Below are 22,197 nucleotides of genomic sequence, written 5' to 3'. Positions count from 1 at the left end.
ATGTCATAGGACTAAGGAAACCAGAGTTGGAATTGAGAAATAACAAGGCAGCTAGAATTTTAAGGACCAAAATCACAGAGAGAGTAAAGATTCAGAGAACGGAGCTGCATTCAGCAACAGTGTTCCCTTGCAGTATTTTCCATGTATAAAAGGTAGACAAGACAAGATGCTAAGAAGTCAAACAAAAGCTAACTGAAGTCAAAGCAAAGACTTAGTTGGCTCATAATGCTGAAGAGACAAAATTGGGGTTCAGAACCTATGAAAGATTTGTGGCCCAATGGAAAACTAATGATACGAATTAGGACACTGGAAGTCTCTACATGTGTGTGTGTGTGTGTGTGTGTGTGTGTGTGTGTCTGTCTGTCTGTCTGTCTGTCTGTGTGTCTGTGTGTTAGGAAGGTTGATGCAACATCTACATTGAACCTTATAAAGAAGGAAAATGAGTATGAAGTTGGTCCAGGTGACTGAGGTGATCTTCCCCTACCTAAGAATAGGAAATTCTCTCCTCAAGAAAATACAGTTGACCCTGGAACAATGTAGTATTTAGAGCCGCTGATTCCCTGTGCAGTCAAATATCCACATACAACTTTATGGTCGGCCCTTCTTATCTGTGGTTCTGAATCTGAGGATTCAACCAACCACAGCTCATGTAGTACTGTATTACTTATTGAAAAAAAAATCCATGTATAAGTGGATCTGTGCAGTTCAAACCCAGGTTGTCCAAAGGGCAACTGTAATGTCATTCAGATTCTCTACAACTTGTCATATCCCAAGTCTGGTATTCACTGAAGAACCACCAAGACTACCAAGAAAAGGAGAATTAGAATAAAAAACAAAACAGAATCAGAATCATAGATGACCTAAACATTAAATTTCATACATATTTTGGTAAATATTATCAAGGTCAAGAAAATAGATGACAAGGTGAAGAATTTAACTTGACAACTAGAAACTAGAAACTGATTGAAGTTGAACTGATAGAGTTAAAAATTATACGAAATTTAAAACTCGGTAGTGGATTGGACACAGGTAAAGAGAGGTAAGTGAACTGGAAGATAGAGTAGTAACAATATAAAGACTAAAGCACGGGAAACGAAAAGAATAAAAAGTACACATAAGCGCATTTGAGACATATGGGCCACAGTAAACATTTTTATCATATGTGTAAACTGGAGTCCAAAGAAAAAAGGAGAGAGAGATTGGGATGAAAACAATATTTCAGAAATATTAACAGCTGAGAGTTCTCTAAAACTAAAAGGAATATATGGAGCCTTAAATTCAACAAGCACTAAAAAAAAAGCAACAAGAACAAATACAAAGAAAACCACACCTAAGATCACCACAGTACAATTCATGAACAGCAAAGAAAAACATGACATCTTAAAAGCAGCCCAACGAAAAAGAGAGAGATTACTTTCAAAGGAACAATAGGATTAAGATTACAGTTTACTTCTCAGCGAAACTGAATGGATACTAGAAAATAATGGAATAACATTTTTAAGTGCTAAAGAAAAGAGCTGCCCATTGGGAATTCTAGAGGCAGAGAAATTGTTGTTTGGAAGGAGAGATGCAATAAGGAAATTTGCAGACAAACAAAATTTAGAAAATATTTTCTCATCAGAACTGACTGAATTAAATTATAAAGGGAGACCTGCAGGCAGAAGGAAGATTATCACAGATGAAAATAAGGACTTTATAAAGAATTATGTATAACAGAAAGGATAAATAAGTGGATAAACCTAAATAAAATCTAACAACACAAAAGGGTAATAATAAAATATATCAAAAATTAGAATGCATTAAAACAAATGGAAGAGGAAAATATAGTAAAAGAAATGTAAGATTTCAGCATTGCCTGAGAAGCAGTAAAACAGCTAATAAGTCATGGTACATGTGTAACTGCTACTTATATAAAAATAACAAGCTAATACAAGGCAAAACGGAATTTGAAGAAATCTCAAAGGAAGAAAGAAGAGCAAAAGGAACATAACAAGGTGGGACAAATAGTAAACAAGGAGTAAACGATCTGTAAGAAAATACATTAACTGTAAATACTCAAATGACAAGAATTATTGAAACAAACAAAAAACCTAATTCTATGCCACCTACAAGAGACAAGAGTCAGATTGAAAATGAAAGGATTCAACAATTATGTCATAACAACAATAAGTAAAATTGAAGAAGATTTTTTAATGTTAACATAGATTTGAAAGCAAAAAGTATCACTGGCGATAATGCAGGATAATAAAACCCACTGTTACTTTACAAGCAATATATTATAAATCTAAACTTCAATGCAATATATGAAGGGAAATTCCAAAAATCTAAGTAGAAATAGAAAAATCTGAATTACCTAGATCAGTAACATAGAACCACAACAATAAATCAGCAGATTATACAAGATCTGAATACCATCATTAAAACTTTGGCCTAAATTTATATAAAACACTGCACCAACCATGATGGAATATATATATCCCGCAGAAATTTTTAGGTGCACATGGCACATTTATAAAATTGACTATATTCTGGTTATAAAACAAGACTCTGAATAAGCAAGAAATTTAAAACTATATAACCAATATTTTAGCAAATAGTTGGATATTAAAGACATACGTCTGATCATTATGTAGGTCAAAGATAAAGTTGCAATGGGAATTAGAATTTTATTAATTGAATGATAATGAAAACATGCCATAACAAAACCTGTGGGTTGCAAATAAAGCTGTGGTCATAGAGAAGTTTATGTATTCCAATTATACTCTCTAAATGTAAAAGGGAAAGGAATAAAGCAACTAGAAGATAACCTATCACCCTGAGGTAGGCAGCTCCTGAACTGTACCTGGTGGGGAAGGCAGGGCAGAACTTCAGGAGGCCAGCTGAGAGCACGGTGAACACCATGTCAGGAGCAGTCTCCAAGAAAGAGAATTTAATGTACAAAGGGATGACTAAAATATATTTAAGAGCTAGCACCCTGACCCTTCTTAAGGATGACTTACGTTGCTGGGGAAAAAATAAGAAGTGCTCGATGTAGCAGGTGAATAGCTTTATAATTCCCAGGAGAATCTTGGTACCAGGACCACACAATGAAGAACTTGGAGTCCCCATGGCTAATCCAGCAGAGAAAAAAGGAGGAACAGAGATGCGAGAGAAAATAAAGGGAACTCTTGGTGCAATTCGGTGCTGCTGCATGCCCAAGTCCAGGTATGTGCTCTGTCTCTCCACATCTTAAATAAAAGCCACCATGTTCCTCAGTCTTTCAGGTACTTAGAATTTCTCTTTAGAACCTGAAAATGGGGTCAGGTTTCCGGTCTGCATTGCTAGAGTACAAAATAGAGGCAGGATGTTTGAAATAGTTCTCCATCTGGCAGAGGAGGCCTTGAAGCTGTGAGCCACTCGCTGCAAACCAGCAGGACATGAAGGATTCTTGAGCAGATCTGAAGCTACTGGGAGGCCTTTGAGGAGTTAAATCCCATAGTAAATACTGTACCTTCAATGGCCCCTTCTCCCTCTCTGTCCAGTCTTCCTCCACTCCCGTGGGGGCCCAAAGGGGTTTAATGAGCACTCTTTGACTTGTACTTGGTGGTCCCAGAACTTGACGTGGGCTTGGAGACTTCCAGGAAAAGTCTGCCTTCCATCTACTGGCTTGGGTTTCTTGGGCTCTCTGCTCCAGGCTAATCCCTTCAACCTGCTTTTCCCATTTCTGCCAATAATCCCCCTCTCCAGACCTTCCTAATGCTCTTCTGGGGCAGGGGGAAGACTTACTGAGGGCAATGTTTATTTCTAGAGGGAGAGGTGACCACATGACTTCACACTGGTCGTCCCCTTGATTATTCAGTTTCTGTCTAGATTAGTCGTGGGTGTTTGTGCACCCCAGCCTCACCCCCGGGAGGCTTTAGAACACTGTCCTTATCTCAGCACTGAGCCTCTATCTAGCCTCCTTCCCTCTCTCTCCTTACCCATCTTTACCCACAGACTCGCAGGCTTTCTGGACCTCAGAGGAAGATAAGCACTTCACAGAACCTCTGCTACAGAACCAAACATATTGAAATGACTCTTTACGAAGATACTGAAACAACAGAAAAAGAATACATGATGATTGTTTCTCCTGAGGGTTCAGTTACCTAGGGGGCCTTTAGCAAACTTTGACTGATAAATCTAACCTTTCCTTCCTTGGCAATAGTTGATAACACTGTGAGGAAAACAAGTTAGAGAATGGAAAAACAATATTTGGATTTCAACGAAATAATAAAGATGCAGGGACTATCTTTGACTTTTGCAAGGTAAGAAGAGAGTTTACATTTTGATTATTTGATGGCAGGAATCGCTTTTACAACAGGGCCAGTCTGCATGATGCATTTAAAAATCAACCTTTTCAAATATAGCCATAACCCCCACAAGATTTCTTGATTTCTCTGGGGTCAGATAAACTGTCACATTTCACAGTGGTGCCCTGTACATGAAAATGATAAACATAACCTGGAAGCACGGCAGTGGCTAAAACTATGGAGCTGGCAGCCATTCGCTGAAAGGATTTTTTGCTTTTAATTCATTGCATAAAATGCTAATGTCCAAATTCAGGCAGGTAGCTCTTACCAACCATCAAGAGCTTCAACCCTGCTAACAGCTAAGTATGCACTTTTAAACCCTACTTTGACTGCTCCAGAAACTTACTGGGTTTCGTTAATGCCTCTGTTACTATTTCCTTTGTGTCGTTTTCTTTTTCTTTAAAAACACAGCTGTGTGATCTTGGGGAAGTTATATTATTTCCTTGAGACTTGGTTGCCTTCTCTGTGCATATCTGGGTATAATTTTAGTATTGCTCAATAGAATTTTTGGTGATAATGAAAATATTCTATATCTGTACCATGCAATGCAGTATTCAATAGCTACATGGAGCTAATAAACATCTTTGAAATATGGCAAATGCAACTGAGGAACTGAATTTTTAATCTTATTTTTAAATTTGTTTAAATATAAATAATGCCATGTGGCTAGCATCTGTTGACAGTACAGATCTACATAATATTTTAAGGACACTCTCCACTCAAAAACTCTACCATTCATTAACTCAACCTAAATATTTTTGCCCTCTGACAAACAAAAAATAATTTATGCTTCCCTTGAAATTTTCTGTCAAGACCTTTATCAGTTTGGGGACATTATATTCTTAAAATTGACTTTGCTTTATGAAACTTTAATAATGCTGGAGTTTCCTGCCCTTGGTAACACCTTTGTGTTGATGGGAAATATTGTGGATGATCAAGGACCATTTCAAGAGATCATGGAGAGAAACCTCCTTCTGGATTTAATTTCATTATGAGGATGTCAAAATGCTACATTACTTAAAATAAAACCCGTACCGTTTTTATGCTAAGTTATAGTCTACATGTAGATGAAAAATGTTAAAAAGATTTTTAAAGAACTGCGCATCTATTTTTGAAGCTGATTTGCCTCTTCAAGGCTTGCTAGCACTTTATCCATCTCAGTGCTATTTCACTTAGTAAACAAATGCAGTTGCCATAATTGCTGCTTAGGTGTCCGTGTTCCCTTCTAGGCTATATGTTTTTGAAATTAGATACAATATTTATATCACAGGCCCTATGTATAGCACAATATCCACTGCTAATTCAGATTGTGTTTTAAGATATGAGACAAAATGTAAGACTTTTATTATAGTCATAAACATCTAGCAAACCAACCAGAAAATAAATGCTAGTTTTCAGTTGGTTGGCCGAGAACAAAAAAGTGAAGAATACCTAATGCAAAACCATATCTCTAATAACTACTGTTGGATTTAGAGCACACACATGCTAAAAAATATCTTCTTATCAAAGATCTGAGGTTGGACCTGAAAAAATTATATCAGAAGTGAAAATAATCATGTGGTCTGACCAGCGTGGATCACACAAAGTAAGTGTATACTATGTATAAAGTAGATAACTACGAGGTCCTGCTGTATAGCACAGGCAACTATATTCAATACCTTGTAATAACCTATAATGGAAAAGGATCTGAAGAAGAAATACATATATCGGAATCACTTGGCTGTACACCTGAAACACAACATTGTCAATCAACTATACTTCAAGTAAAACAAAACAAAACAAAAAACTAAGTGTAAAGGGAAGTATAGTTTTATAAATTCACCTCTGATATCCAATGGACCAACTGAAAGAAAACAGAAACTACAACTATCTAGGAGACAGGACATGGCCGGCAAACCAGGCCGTTACCCTCGGTAACGGTCATACCTGCCAAAAAATATACAGACTAGCCTGCATTCATGAATACATAGGAATTCTTCATTTATCTGGCATTGTTAGGCAATGAGGTATTGTATGTTAGGAGAAGTTTTTTTAAAATGACAAATTGAAGAGGAGTTATTTTAACCTTCACTCGGTAATGTTTTTCTAAAATTAAGAAATGTATCTACTGGTGTATCTAATGTTTCCTTGATAACTCGGGGTCATCAGTTCAATCAACGTTTGCATGAATAATGCAAATGGAAACAAGACAGGCATGCTTACTGAAACTGAAAATGACATAGCAATGGCTGGAATAACTGATGAGAGAGCAAGAAAAAAGCAAAACTGAAAACAAACCGTGATCAGGAAACAATCAGTCAAGTTCTGACTTTCTGTACTTAGTTTCAAAAAGAGATACCACAAATCCCAGCGAGAGACTCCAGCATCATTAGCTGTCTTTCTCCTTTGTTTCCACCTTCCTTTCCTTTTCCTTCTACCCTAGATTGTTCCAGGAAGTGTTTATAGCTCCTTGCAAGACAAATTCTAATACTTGCTTTCTCTCACACAAACTTCACAATATGTCCATGTGGTAAATGGTGTGGAGGTAAAAGAGAATTCATCACAGGGACAGCTCCTACGAAAATAAAATTAGAAACTAGCTTCTAAACATGCAGAGAGAAGGGCGTGGTGTCAGGCACTAATTTCCTTGCGAATTCCTCTCCATTTCTAATAGACGTTCTTCTTTACCAAGATCCCTTTTTATTGGTGTCCTGTTCCAGACTGCTCCACTCCGCCCATCCTCATCCTGTAAAATACATTCACACTCTTTTGTGACCCTACTTATTTGCCCATTAAATAATCAATCATAGAACTGTCGGAATTAAATACAGAGTGAAATTAAAATACTGGAGTCACTTGGAGGGTTCAAGCAGCTCCACCAGAAAATACTGGGCATGGATTTAAAAGAGGCTGCGTGGGACTTGCTCTTGTCCATGTTCTTTCTCAAGAAGTATCTGAAATAAGCCTAAATTCAGAGTTAATCAGACTGGCCTGCTTTCTCAGGTGGACTGGAATTCTGCTCTTTCCTCTCAACTCCCTGATGTCAGTGGTACTTTCCGGAGAGGAGGTGGACTTCTCTGCCTACTGCAGAAGCTCAGTTCCCCCAGGACCCACTCCCCATCTGAATCCCACACTGGAGGCCAGATGCCAGCCTTCCCAGAACATTCGTGGCCTCCTTTCAGTTTTTGACCTGCTCAGATTGAGTCCCTCTAGACTCTTTCTGGAAACCTGATCTTCAACCCCTTTCCCTGACCTCGATGGTTACCTTCCTACTTTAGGCCTCAGGTGCTTTAGCTATAAAATGATATAGTTGCCCTTAATTCTAAAGTCTTCTTTCTAAAGCGCTACAATGTGGTGGCTCCTTGAAAATGTTTCTCTTTGCTGGTTTTAATTTTGTAGAGAATTAAAACCCCAGCCACTCTAAAAGACAGTAAGTTACATTGGATAAGGAAAGTGTGCTTTTGTAGTTAGATTAACAGGGATGGAAGACGACTTAGTATGTTTTAAGATACTCATGATCCGTTCTCGTGAGAGTCGGGGAAGAAGGGGAAGAGAGTTAATAAAATACCAAACAATTGTGACAAATTAAGTTCAACAAGATGTAGGTGATTAGTTACTACTTGAATAAACCACACAAATCCAATCCAAGTTTTCCTTTAGTTTTCTAAGAAGGATCCCAGTGAACTGAGTCCCATGTTCAGTGACTCCACGTTCAATGGCTTAGTCTTTAAAAACTGTTACGTTGCTGGAAGCAGAAATATTGCCCAGCAGTCCTAATTGATGTCTACCTATCACGCACATTTGAAATACATTTATTACTTTGCCTGATCTCAGTGTAATACATTCTAAAGGGGCAAAGAGCACACGAAAAGTTATGGAGTCTCCATCTTCTACACTGAAGTGTGCAATAAATTACATATTATTTGGCCGTGAAATTCACAAGCCATAGAAACCACGCCATTAGCAATGTATACAGTGGTAAACAGCAGGTAATGAGAATGATATAAAACCAAACAGACTGTGTAGGTTGGCACTGCTGCCAATAAAGCAATTATTAAATGCATTCATATGCATCTACGCTAGGTAAGCTCTTTAGGGCAATTGATAGGAGTTCTACATACCTGTCAGGATATTATATATAGCCCACTTTCTATGGCGTTTATTCAAAGACGCTGAGAAAGGGTTACTCTGGGTAAATTCAGACCTTTTCTCAATATAGAATTTGGTCAACATGCATTCTGAACAGCAAAATTTCACAGTATTTTCCTACACTAATTGCCACCTCAGCAAATGCAGGATTAAGTATAATGGATTATAAGAAGTTAGAAAGGAAAGATGGAAGAAAAGAAGGAAGGTAGAAAAAAGGTGGGTATGGAGTACTTCAACATTTATGTAGAGTGGACCTAAAACTAACCTGAGGTTTCCCTGAATTATTAGCATATGCTATAGAAACTTAAATGAAAAAATAAAAAAATCCAGCAAGGGAAACTCAAAGATTCTTTGCTTTTTCACTTTACTGCATATACACGTCCATCTTAAACAATCTATATGCTTATATCCAACAAGAGAGCATTGTTTTGCAAGACTGTTTGGGTTCTATCAGCATGTAAAGGTCAGACAACTCAACTTTAGCAGAGTCAGCTTTCAGGTGAATAATTGTTTCTTTCAGGTTGCGAGCATTTGAATTCTCCAGAAATGTTTCCCAAAATATGAAAATTAAAAGAGTCCTAGGACAGCGTCCTTTAGAAGTTTTATACTATCAAGGGTTTTGGAGGAGGAGTATCCTTGTCCATTATCAACACAATGATTCCAAGCAGGTCAATTTTTGCTGAGAATATTATATAACAGAACCCACTTCACCTCCATTATACTGACAATGATCTTCCTTACTTCAACCTTGTGCTTCTTATAAAGTTGAAAATACTGAGCCAAGAACAGACAGTGACAATGCCAGAGACTCAGATGTACCTATAGGTGCCTTCAGACAACATCAGCCACCCAGGCTAAAGTCCTGGTTTAAAACATCCCAACATGAATGAATCTCAAAAGCCATATGCTGAGCAAGTGAAGCCAGATCAGAAGGGCACCTACTGTATTATTCAACTTACATGAAATTGTAAACTGGGCAAAAGTCATCTCTAAAGATAAAAAACAGATCCGTGGTGGCCTTGGGGTGGGAGATGGGGATACTTTTGCAAAAGCCTAGGAGGAAACTTTCTAGGGTTTTAGAATTGTTATCTATCTTTATGGGGGTGCTAGTTATACAAATGTATATATTAATTAAAAGTCACTGAGCCGTTGACTAAAAATGTCTGCATTTTATTGTATGTAAATGATACCTTAATAAGGTTGATTACAAAATGAACCAAAACCAAAACAAAGCAGAAGAAAAACCTCTCAAGACCTTAAAGAAAATACACTGTTTTCTTCCAGGGTACCAGATTGGAAATGAGGCATTGGTCTGTTCTACCCTCAGATTATCCTTAGGATTATCTAGTCTATTTTAAAGCACTAGAGTCCCCTATCAGGAAAACTCACCCCACGTTTAATTACGTTGATTTCTTCTGTGCCTCTTCTCCCAGCACAGTGAAGCCATTCACGGAAGAAAAACCAGCTTTTTCCAACTTTGCATCACCATATATTATTTGCAAAGCTATTATTTATAGAATAAAATTTGGCTACACTTTGTAAAAATCTAGCTTTTTGAGGCTTACAAATCTTAACAGTTAACCTATTGCCTCCACTGGAATTTGGAAAAAAAATTATATTGAAAATGAATAGCTGAGAATTGACATTTTTGCTTTTTGTGATTTTCTCTTCCCCTAAGATAGAAGTGAGTAGGAATGAGAAACACATACATAAAGAAAAAAAATTATCTTGCTGCCTTTGCATGGTTATAATTTATAGGAGGCCCTTTTCAACAATAATCTATTATCAGAATCAATAAAATATAATCTCCATGAAGGCCAGGCCAGGATATTTGTCTCTTTTTCAGCAGATTGCAATACAAACCACATTCATGGATATGCTTCTTGATGATCTTTGTAATACTGGAACAGTTGCCCATTTCCTCATGCCTCTTCACCTTAACTTCAACCTGGTTTTTCACCAATGACCTCACATTTCCTTCTCTATCACTTGGTTGTGGGCCTCTTTTCCAACTCCAACTCCAACTCCCATTTCACTCTGGAACCAAAGGAAGACTCACACCTTCCTGCTTTTTAGTGATACCTCAAGGTCATTTCCATATTGTGATCACCCTGAAGAATAGCCAGACAATTGTTATTTCAGAGCCATCTGACAGTTTGTAGCTCTAAAAATTAACTAAGGGCCAAATTTGTCAAAAATATCCTAGTTTAAGATTTTGGTAATACAGCAACAGTAATCGCGAAGTCACTTATGACAATCAGTGTGGGAAGCACCCTCCTTCAGGAAGATCCTTTGCCATACAATACTCTTTCCCTGTCGGGTAATAAGGAAGAATGGCCGTGGAAAGTAACCTTTTGTGGAAAGAAATACTTGGCTTCGAGAAGCCAAGCAGTTCATATCTTTTTCTTAAATTAGATTCCCCATTAATTACTTTATCCACAAAGAGGTAATTATCAGAGTTATGTAAGCAATTAAGGAGATGCTACTCCACATTCTTTCAGCTTGTTGACCTTTCTCACTTTATTTCATGTGGCTATCTGAAACATCAGTGATTTACATGTCTGTCTTTTTTTTTTAACAGATTTCTGTGTGTGTGTGTGTCCCCATGATGAAAACATCATTAAAGTAAAATATCATGAATAGACTCTTAAGAAGCAGAGTCTACTGAAAGTCCTGGAAAATATGAAAGCACTAATATTCATGGACAGCTCTACACTCTGAAAGTTACTCCAAATGTTGTTGACCTCTCTTTTGTCTAGGAGTTTTTCATATTTTCTACCATGATCATTTGTTAGTTTTATAATTACATAATAAAGGCATTACATCATACAATCTTTTGTTATCCATTGCAGTTTTAAAACTATTCCTTTCTTTGTCCTCAGCAGATATGTCATAGATTATTAGTACACAAGCAAAGACTTTCAATGTAACAGTACTTTATAGTGAGAAGAACTGTACTGAGCTATCTCTAGCCTAAGACAATGCACTAGGAAAGCACTAGGAATTCTTAAGCACTAGGAATACAGAGACGATCAAGGGGCAAGTTCCTTGCCTTCGAGTATACACGATCATTATAGCAAATGCTTAAATAGCACTTAGTATGTAACTCACCACAGCAGTCTTATTATCCTCCTTTTTAATAGGTGAGCAGAGGAATCCACAGGGAAGTCATAGGGTAAAGCCAGAATTTGAACCTAGGTAGACTAGTACACTCTCCACGGCTTTAACTACTACATATATATATATATATATGTATGTATGTATATATATATATGTTTTATATATATATATATATATATATATATATATATATAAACTCCAAGTATTCCAAAGTTACAAAACACTTATCTACCAAAACTCAAAAAGGAGCACACAAACTTGCATAGAAAATAAACATGTAAAAGTTCATAAATAAACCACAATATAACCTGCTCCACATAATATACTGACTGCAGTGTCCTGGGCCTCTCCCATCCTTAGGTAGCTGGAAATTACAACAAAATAATACTTTTCACCTTTGGAAGCCACACCATCTCCCATACCAACCAACCAATTACTTCCTTAGAGAGAATAGGAAATTAACCTGAATATCATAAAAAATATATATATATATAGCATTACTGATGTAGAATCTTTGTTTAAAGACAATAACTTCAATAGCAGAGGGAACTTTACCATTGCAGGCTTCCGATAACCTCTATATTTCTCAGATTTCATGCTAAATCATAAAATGCCATATTGTGTCTGAAGCTATTTTTTCAATACTCCATTTTCTTAAATGGACTAGCAAAGCCGTAAATACTGAGGAACATTTTGGCTCCCAAATCCTAAAGCCATTCTGATTATGCCTGGGTGATCATGGGGACGTCATCGGAACTACCAGAGGACTGGCTGAAATACCAGTGTTCTGGCCAGCTTACAAATTAGAAATTATACAGAATCCAATTTTATTTTTTTGTTAAGTAATTCCTATGAGGCTGTTGGGATGTCAGTGTAAAGTCCTTTCATGTGTAATCTTTATCCATTAGATAGGGAACAATGCCAATCCCCGTCATAAATACTTTCACAACCTGACACTGAAAATCCATTGCAGGGCATAGGACCTGCAAATAGGAGGTGAATCACACACATCTACTCATTCAGACAATCCACAAATATTCATTTTTAAGTCTACTATATGCCAATAATGTACCGGCCTCTCAGATGCTAAACCATGCTAAATGCTGAAACAGACATACTCAGTTCGGGTCCTCCTGGAACTTATTACCTACAGAAGTGCCTTCATTGTAAATGGTCAGGTCTCAGCCAATGCTATTATCATCAGCAGGTGACCAAATGATACAGCTTGCTTTCTAAACAAGCTCCACACTGTTTGCTTTCAACATATTTGCTTTCCTTCAAGGCACATAACCCAGTGGTCAGTTTCTCCCAGTTAGTGAGGTTTGGGGAAAAGGTACCCAGTGAACAATTCCTCATGGCCTCACTCTTTCCTCACACTCTCCTGTGTGCTTTTGAGCTAAAGAGACCTGGATTAAAGTCATTTGTTCTAACCTTATTATTTTAAAATACGGCTGGCTGCTCCTGCTTTGAGGATTTCCACTGGACCAACAGAGCAGCAAAGCAGCACTGAATCAGAAGCAGGTAAATTTCAAAATGACAGCTCTAAACATATCCACTCTCCTTTTGTTCTCCTCCTATCCCTTTGCTCTGAACACCTCTGCCCTGAGGCTTTGCCTTTACCCTTCTCTGATTACTGCTCCAAAAGGGTTTCCAAGAGCAGGGAGTATTTATGGCTTCATTTGCTCCCAAGTCCTTGGTGGAAAAGGATGCTTGCTTCCTGATTCTTACTAATTCCACACTCACATCATCAACACAAAAATCATCATTAAAAAAAAATTTCCTCAGCTTCATATTTCTTCTGGGCCAACACTGAAAGAATATTTTCAAAGAAACAATATCCTCTCTCCTTTGCTCTTCTGAGTTTCACGTTCTTACCTCCAGTCTCATTTTCAACCCTTATTATGGGATGCATCACAAAAACAGAAGAAAGTTCATTGTGCTTTCCTGTACCAGCTAATTATTCTAATTTGTTCTGTCTCTACCCAACAGAATGCGAAATCAACACAAAGCCTGATTATGCGACCTCTTCCAAGGGAATGGTCTGAGAGTTGTCTATTTACTAATGAAGCTCAGTGTGTATTAAGGGTTGACTGAAGCAATCATCAGGAATTTTCATCCCTTAAATTAGTCTTTTCTACCAGATGCACATCTTTCATTTCGGATAATATAACTTTTAAGTTCAGGATACAACTGGACAAAAGAAAAGAAAAAAAGGTAACCAACACAACATTTGCAGTAATAACACAGTAACAGCTATCATCCTTCCCTGAGGAATTCAGCCTACTTTATGGACACAATTTAGTACAAACTCATAAGAAAGCTAACAAAGCCCCAAACCACTTCACAAGAGCGTAGAGAGGTAAAGGTCAGAAATTATTACCGCCAGACCCAGCAGACAATGGCACCTACCGGAAAGAGCACAGGACAGGAAAACCTGGAAGCCTGTGTTCCAGTTTCGGTTATTCCTTTAAGCACTAGTACGATCTGAGTGAACTCAGCCTGCCCTGCTTTTTCCGTTTATAAAAACCTACATCATCCTCTCAGTAGAATGAAATGCCACATCTGAAAAGTTGCAGATCTCTTTAGGAAAGAAAAAAGCTCATGCTTTCCAACCAAAATGGAATAATTCAGTCAATGGAGACTTGATAAAAATTTGCCATAAAGCAATTGTTTACTTGAAATCTATCTTTTGTGGTATATTTATTGGGGTAAGGAGTGTAAGCAAATCATAATTAGAGTTACCGATTATTCCAGAAATCAAGGTCATTGAGTTCAGATTCCAACTTTGACCCTGACCCAGGCTTACAGAGATGTAAGATGTCCCAATACCTCATACCCACCATACATGGGAGAAACAAGGTATGCAGACAGATCCTCTTATAAATATCCCATATGTCGTGGTTTTAATACAGGGTCTCAGATTCACTGCCATTCTTCGCATCCAGATTGTGGGCGTTTTCCCTTGAATTTGGGCAGGCTTTCCATGGCTTCAAACAATAGAGCAGGGGTCAGTAAATTATGGCTGGTGGGCCAAGTCTAGGCCTCTACCAGCTTTTATAAATGAAGCTTTATTGGAACACAGCCATGTTCCTTAGTATATGTATTGTTTGTGTCTGTTTTCACATCACAGCAGCAGAGCTAAGTAGTTGCAAAAGAGACTGTATGGCTTGTAAAGCCTAAAATATTGACTGTCTGACACTTTATGGAAAAAGGTCTCCAACGCCTGCAATAGTATATAATGAAAGTGATGCTATGTAACATCTAAGACTAGGTCATAAAAGGTCATGCAGCTTTTGCATGATTCTCGTGGAATGCTTCAACCCTGGACACTCATTCTCTTGGGATACTCTATCTTGAATCCTAACTACCACGTTATGAGAAGTCCAAGCCACCTGGGCAGCCATCTATAGGCACTCCAGTCAACAGTCCTTGTTGGGCCCAGTCTTCAAGGGCCAGACATGTGAATTAAAATTATCTAGATGATTCCAGCTCCAGCCATCCGAATCCTCATGAGCTGAGGTTTCAGATATCAGTCATGGCGTAGAGACAAGCCATCTCCTCTGTGTACTGTTTGAATTGCTGACCCACAGAATCTGGGCACATATTAAAATTTTTGTTTATTTCACCACTAAGTTTGGACTTCTTTATTATGTAGCAATAGATAACTATAGCACTGTGTCTGTACACAGGAGATCTACATTTCACAGAGCACAGATTTTTAGATGTGAATGTTGACTGCTCACTTTCTAAGAAGAACGTATACACACACATAGGTACAATATGTTTATGCATATGTAAATATTAGACCTATATAAACTAATCTATATTATCCATAAAATGAGGGGGCCTTGATAATGGCTAACATTATTTTTCGGTATTTATTGTGTTCCAAGAACTGATAAATTCTTGCATTGTATGAATTTTCTCTTTCACCCTCATAGCAACTCCCTGAGAGAAGTAATGGTATCTCTATTTTATAGATGAGAAAACTGAGGCAAAAACAGATAACATGCTCAAGAGTACTCAACAAGTAAATTTTAGAGTCAAGATTTGAACCCAGGTTCTCAAGTTTTAGATCCCTTACTCATACTCACCAAGCTATATACTGAGGAAGGGGATGAAAGCTGACACCATTACCTCATGCTCAAGAAGTTAGACAAACTTAGCAGGTATGGTTGAAAGAAGACAGAACTTGGAGTCGTAAGTCCAGAGCCTGAGTTATGAGATGAATTCTCCTCTCATCTAGATATAGGTTTGTTTTTAGAAAATGAAGAAGGTCACTGCATATTTTGATTGTTAATTTCTGTACTTAATGATTACCAAAGAATGGAATTTTACCAGGGAGCTATTTTGCAATGACATAAATTATTGATTCAAACTCAAACTTTTATTATAAATTATTGATTCAAAATCAAATCTTTATTAAGTCTCCCTTGCATCAGAAGTTTTTCCCACTCTTCATTTCTTTGAAACCCTTTCCTGTCTACTCTTGGCCAAAGCTTGAAGCCTAATTTAACACTTGGAAATAAACTAATGAAATAGTCATAACACAGCAATTCCAATGCCTATTGAAATGGAAGCTCTAAATAATTTTTCAGATAATTTAGGAGATTAAAAATATTTACATCATAGATGCAAAGACAGAAGTTACTTGTGTAATAAATGGTGAGACAAAAAGTTTCTGGTCAAGTAGATTTGTTTATATATGATCACTAATCTGAGTTCTACCCCTGTGCTAAAACCCAGTGACAGGTTGCATACAGCTTCTAAAGGGATAGTTCAGTGCATTGGGTCAAATTCATGCCATAAAATGTGGTATTAATAGTAGTACTAGAAGACAGAGTGACTGTCTTCTTTGGGACATAGATGAAGACCCCAAGATAGACAATATCAAGGACAAATTATGTAGAATAAGATATTATCTCAGTCCTTGGAACATGTCATCCAGGATAGAACAAGAAGTAGATTTATTATCAAGTACATGAAGCCAGAGACAGTAAGCAATGAGTGGTAGTTGGTTAAAATAGACAGGTTTTAGAAGTAGAGGCACGGATGTAGAAAACAAACTTAGGGTTACCAGGGGATTGTGGCGGGGAGGCTAAATTGGGAGATTGGGACTGAAATATACACACTACTATACATAAAATAGATAACTAGTAAGAACCTGCTCTTCTTATTAGCCCAGGGAACTCCATTCAGTACTCTGTAATGGGCTATTTGGAAAAGACTCCAAAAAAAAAATAAAAGTGGGGCTTCCCTGGTGGCACAGTGGTTGAGAGTCCGCCTGCCGATGCAGGGGACACGGGTTCGTGCCCCGGTCCGCGAAGATCCCACATGCCGCGGAGCGGCTGGGCCCGTGAGCCATGGCTGCTGAGCCTGCGCGTCTGGAGCCTGTGCTCCACAACGGGAAAGGCCACAACAGTGAGAGGCCCGCGTACTGAAAAAAGAAAAAAAAAAAAAGTGGATATATGTACATGTATAACTGATTAACTTTGCTGTACACCTGAAACTAACACAACACTGTAAATCAACTATACTCCAATAAAAATTTAAAAAAAAAAAAGGTTTTAAGAACCATAGTCAGGGAGCAGTGTGGATTGGAAAGACCTGGCAAGAAAAATTTCTGCATCCTCAGACAATGCTCCCCAAGCTGGCTATTGCAAGGGTGAGCATTTAAGAGATCTTTGACCTAAGGAGGACATGAGATTAACAATCTATCCCAATGTGCATGAATTATTCTCCTCGGTGCTATCAGAAATCAGATGGCATCCTAGAGCAGGGGTCAGCAGATCTTCTTTGTAAAGGGTCAGATAGTAAATATTTTGGATTTTCTGTACCATACGTCTCCATTGCAACTGCCCATCTGCTGCTGTAGCACAGAAACAGCCATGCACGATACGTTAATGAATGAGTGCGGCTGGGTTCAAGCAAAACGTTATGTACAAAACCAGGAGTCAAGCGAGATCTGATCAGTGGGCCAGAGTGTGCGGACGCCAGTTCTGGGTCAGTGTTCACAGCTGAATGAGTCATGAGGCCTTAAGTTCCAGTTCTCATTGTACTACTTTCTACCTGGGTGAACTTGGGTTCATCCTTTTATTTATATGGGCCACTGTATTAGTCAAGGTTCTCCAGAAAAACAGAACCAACAGCATGTGTATACAATGTGCCCATATATACTGACAGATATAGATCTAGATATCGATATTGATACCTAGATCTATATCCATATCTATATAAAGATAGAGAAAGAGAGAGAGATTTTAAACAATTGGTTCACGCAATAATAGAGGCTTGGTAAATTCAAAATCTGCAGGTTAGGCTGTCTAGAGACTCGGAAGAGTTGCAGTTCAATTTCTGTAAGTCTTCTGGCAGAATTCCTTTTTGTGACAGGGAGGTCAGTCTTTATTAAGAGCTTCACCTGATTGGATGAGGCCCATGCATATTATGGAGGATAATCTGCTTTACTCAAAGTCCACCACAAATTTAATTATGAATTTCATCCAAAAACACCCTGGTGGCATAGTGGTTAAGAATCCGCCTGCCAATGCAGGGGACACGGGTTTGAGCCCTGGTCTGGGAAGATCTCACATGCCATAGAGCAACTAAGCCCATGCACCACAGCTACTGAGCCCGTGCACCTAGCGCCCATGCTCTGCAACAAGAGAAGCCACCGCAATGAGAAGCCCGCACACCACAACAAAGAGTAGCCCTCGCTTGCTGCAAATAGAGAAAGCCCATGTGCAGCAACGAAGACCCAATGCAGCCAAAAATATAAATAAATAAAACATAAAAATTTTTAAAAACACAAAAACACCATCACAGAAATATCCAGAATAATATTTGACCAAATAACTGGGCATGGTGGCCCAGACAAATTGACATGGAAAATTCACCACCTAAGCCATAGTTTTGTCACCTTTTACTGAGAAATATGACTTATCTGAGCTATTTTGATACCTAGAAGATACCTTCTAGAGGTAATACCCTCAGTATTTTACATGGTAGGCAGTAGAGGGAATGAGCCCATTTGCCCAGTCATATGACACCTAAAGGATAAAATTCTGTCTTCTCTCTCCAACCCACAAGGATGAATGCCAAAAATACATCACTTATATCTGCTTTAGCTAACATAGGATAGGTCTGGAACAGACCTATGCTCCCAGTAAGTCTCATGAAATGCTGTTTCATTAAGGAGAGACTTTACTTGCTAAGATTAGAAGCAAAAGAGGGTGGTGGATGAAAAACTGCCCAAAGATATAAGCTCATGCAAGGAAGCAGGAGAGAGAATGGGTATCCGAAGATGTGCGCTCTGAGCCAACACTAATTCCACAGCATCAGGTTATAATTCAGGGAGCCCAACCGCTGGGGTTTTTTTCCCCTTCTTCTTTTCCCCCAAAGAGGGACAAGCATACTGACAAAGGAAGAGCATCAGTCACCACAGATAAATTGCTTTTTAGAGCTGATCTCGCAAATGATTTGGCTCAGTGTAGACTATGATTTGGCTCCCCAAACCATAAGCTAGAGCATTTCATTCCAGGTCCCTCCTCAAATATCCATGATAGGTAAAACTTTGGCATCAAGTAGGTCTTGAAATCTCCCCAGGTGAATATAATATGCAACCAGGGCTGAGAATCTGGAGAGGTAGAGCAAATTTAAATTGAACTTTAGTTAAACAGTAAAACAAACTCTGACTCTACTGGCTGGAGCTAGACAAGGGATATGGATTTAGTGGGATGAGAAGATAAAGGACACCAGGGAGTAAATCAAATGCTTTACACCTGTGCTTAGCTAATTGTTACTCAGATAATTCAGACAATCTTACAGCACCTGAACCCTGAAATTCCTTAGTTCTGTTTAAAAAAAAGTAACTCTTCAAGTAACTGAACTCTGAGAATCATGCCAATCATAAAGAAAAAGAAGAAATCTTATTTTTTGAATTAGTTGATTTCATATATACTGTTTCACTTTCATGATATTAACTAGTTATCTTTCTTTCCATTTTATGTTTGAGGAAAGTAAGGCTTTAAAATCTCAGTAATTTTCTCAAGGTCACTTGTTAAGGGTGTGGTAGGCAGCATAATGGCTCCTAAAAATGCCCTCACCCTAATCCCTAGAACCCAATAATATGTTACTTTACATGGTAAAGAGGACTTTGCAGATATGACTGAAGTTATAGGCCTTGAGATAGAAAGATTATCCTGGACTACCTCATGGAACAAATCTAATTGCATGAGTCCTTAAAAGCAGAAAACCATTCCCAACTGTAGAAAGAGAAAGAGAGAGATGTCCTAATAGAAGCAGAATCAGAGAGATGCAACATTTTGGGGTTTGTAGGTGGAGAAAGGGGACTCTGAGTCAAGGACTACAAGTGACCGCTGGAAGCGGATAAAGTCCAGGGAACAGAAACACCCCTAAGAGCCTCCAGAAAAGAATGTAGCTCTGCCAACACTTTTTTTTCTTTTTTAACCATCTTTATTGGCGTATAATTGCTTTACAATGGCGTGTTAGTTTCTGCTTCATAACAAAGTGAATCAGCTATACATATACATATATCCCCATATCTCCTCCCTCTTGCATCTCCCTCCCACCCTCCCTTCCCTATCCCACACATCTAGGTGGACACAAAGCACAGAGCTGATCTCCCTGTGCTTTGTGGCTGCTTCCCACTAGCTAGCTATTTTACATTTGGTAGTGTATATATGTCCATGCCACTCTCTCACTTCATCCCAGATTACCCTTCCCCGTCCCTGTGTCCTCAAGTCCACTCTCTATGGCTGCGTCTTTATTCCTGCCCTGCCCCTAGGTTCTTCATAACCATTTTTTCTTGTTTTTTTAGATTCCATATATATGTGTTAGCATATGGTATTTGTTTTTCTCTTTCTGACTTACTTCACTCTGTATGACAGTCTCTAGGTCAATCCACCTCACTACAAATAAGTCAATTTCATTTCTTTTTATGGCTCAGTAATATTCCATTGTATATATGTGCCACATCTTTATCCATTCATCTGTTGATCCTGCCAACACTTTTACTTAATTGAGACCAATGTCAGACTTGTAAGGTAATAAATTTACGTTGTTTTGAGTCACTAAATTTGGGATAATTTGTATGAAAGCAATAAAAAAAAAAAACAGAGGTCCTACAAGAGCCAGGCTATATATTTATACTTAAGTATTTCTGAAATGAATTTAACCTTGTGATTGACAGCAGCAGCAGCAGCAGCTTCCAAGGGATCCCACCACACACCTGAGGCAAAAGGAGCCTAATACAAAGCAGTGACAGCAGCAGGTCACTGCCCCACACTTGGGGTAGAGGGGGACTTGATCTACTGTAGCAGCAGCATAGCCTGAATGGGAACCCATCCTCCTGTGGCACTAGTCCCATCAACATTAGTCTAATCTGCTAGCATCTGCTGTGCCAACAGGCCCAACGTATACAAACCCTCCAACTCAGTAGCATTAAGTGAGCCAGGCTCAGTGTTTCCTGAAACTCATATCCAGTTGCACTGGAAATCCAAGATATCACCTACTGTTATGAAAACATAAACAATAACAGAAGACTGGGAACTTCAGAAAGAAAAGGGGAACAATGGAATGGGTGAAAACAAATGGGGTAAATATAAGAGACTATCATTAGCCTCATGAGTTTCTTAAATTCTATATGATGGTCAAAGCAAAAATGATGACACCATCTGATGGGGTTCTCAATGTAGAGAAAGGAAATACTACAGAAAATCATACTTTAAAACTGGGGAATATTAAGAGACCTAAATGGAAGTAAAATTTTGAAACTTCACTTGAAGTAATGAAACGCTGATTCCAGTAGGCTATGATAAGTTACATATGTATACTGTAATGCCAAAAGCAACCACTAAGAAAACTATACAAACAGTATACACAAATGATTATAAATGAATTAAATTAAAATGGACTTATTAAAAAATGTTTAAGTAACCCACAAGAAGGAAAAATAAGGGAAACACAGGATTGAGAAACTAAGGTAAAAGACAAAACAAAAAATAACATGGTAGACCAAATCTTTGACATGGCAATAATTACATTAACAGTAAATGATCTAAATAACCAAGTCAAAGACAGAGATTGGAAGAGTAGATTAAAAAATCGCAAGCATGATCCAACTATATACTGTCTATAAGAAGCTTACTTTAAACATCATGATATAGGTAGTTCAAAGTAAAAGGATGAAAATGATATATCATGTGAACATTAATCAGAAAAAGCAGGAATGGCTATATTAATATCAGACAAAGTAGACTTCAGAGCAAAGGAAATTATTAGGGGCAAAGAGGGTCATTACCTAAAGATAACAGGAATAATCCACCTAGATGACCTAGTGATACTAAATGTGTGTGCACCAAACAACAGAACTTCAAAATGCATGAAGCAAACACTGAAAAAGGTAAAAGGAGAAAGTTTTAAATCCACAATTATTATTTGAGACTTCAACACAGCAATTTATACAACTACCAGAGAGAAAAATCAGCAAGGATATGGAAGAACTGAAAACATCATCAATCAACAGGATATAACTGACATTTAAAGAACACACTCAGTAAGAGCAGAATACATATTCAAGTGTCCATGGAACATTCACTCATAT

General features: G+C 38.0%; 1 protein-coding gene across 3 annotated transcripts in view; it reads left to right on the top strand.

Annotated features, from left to right (window-relative positions):
- Window positions 1–2,080: 2,080 nt before the first annotated feature.
- LOC307183221 (uncharacterized protein) overlaps window positions 2,081–22,197 on the top strand; it is a 32,590-nt gene continuing 12,473 nt past the window's right edge. The window contains exons 1-2 of one of the 3 annotated variants that reach the window (XR_013827429.1): window positions 2,081–3,204; window positions 11,038–11,458. Coding sequence is in view for 1 of the 3 variants with exons in the window: in XM_079915437.1 (XP_079771563.1) it covers window positions 3,107–3,204 (98 nt within the window). In the remaining 2 variants the exon portion in view is untranslated. Of the gene's footprint in view, window positions 3,205–3,975; window positions 6,671–11,037; window positions 11,459–22,197 lie in introns of those variants that run through there. The other 2 variants (XR_013827430.1, XM_079915437.1) reach the window with 2 other exon arrangements.

This window comes from Stenella coeruleoalba (genome assembly GCF_951394435.1).
Source record: "Stenella coeruleoalba genome assembly, chromosome: 3".
NCBI classification, from domain to species: Eukaryota; Metazoa; Chordata; class Mammalia; order Artiodactyla; family Delphinidae; genus Stenella; species Stenella coeruleoalba.
This window is presented reverse-complemented; position numbering and strand designations above follow the sequence as displayed.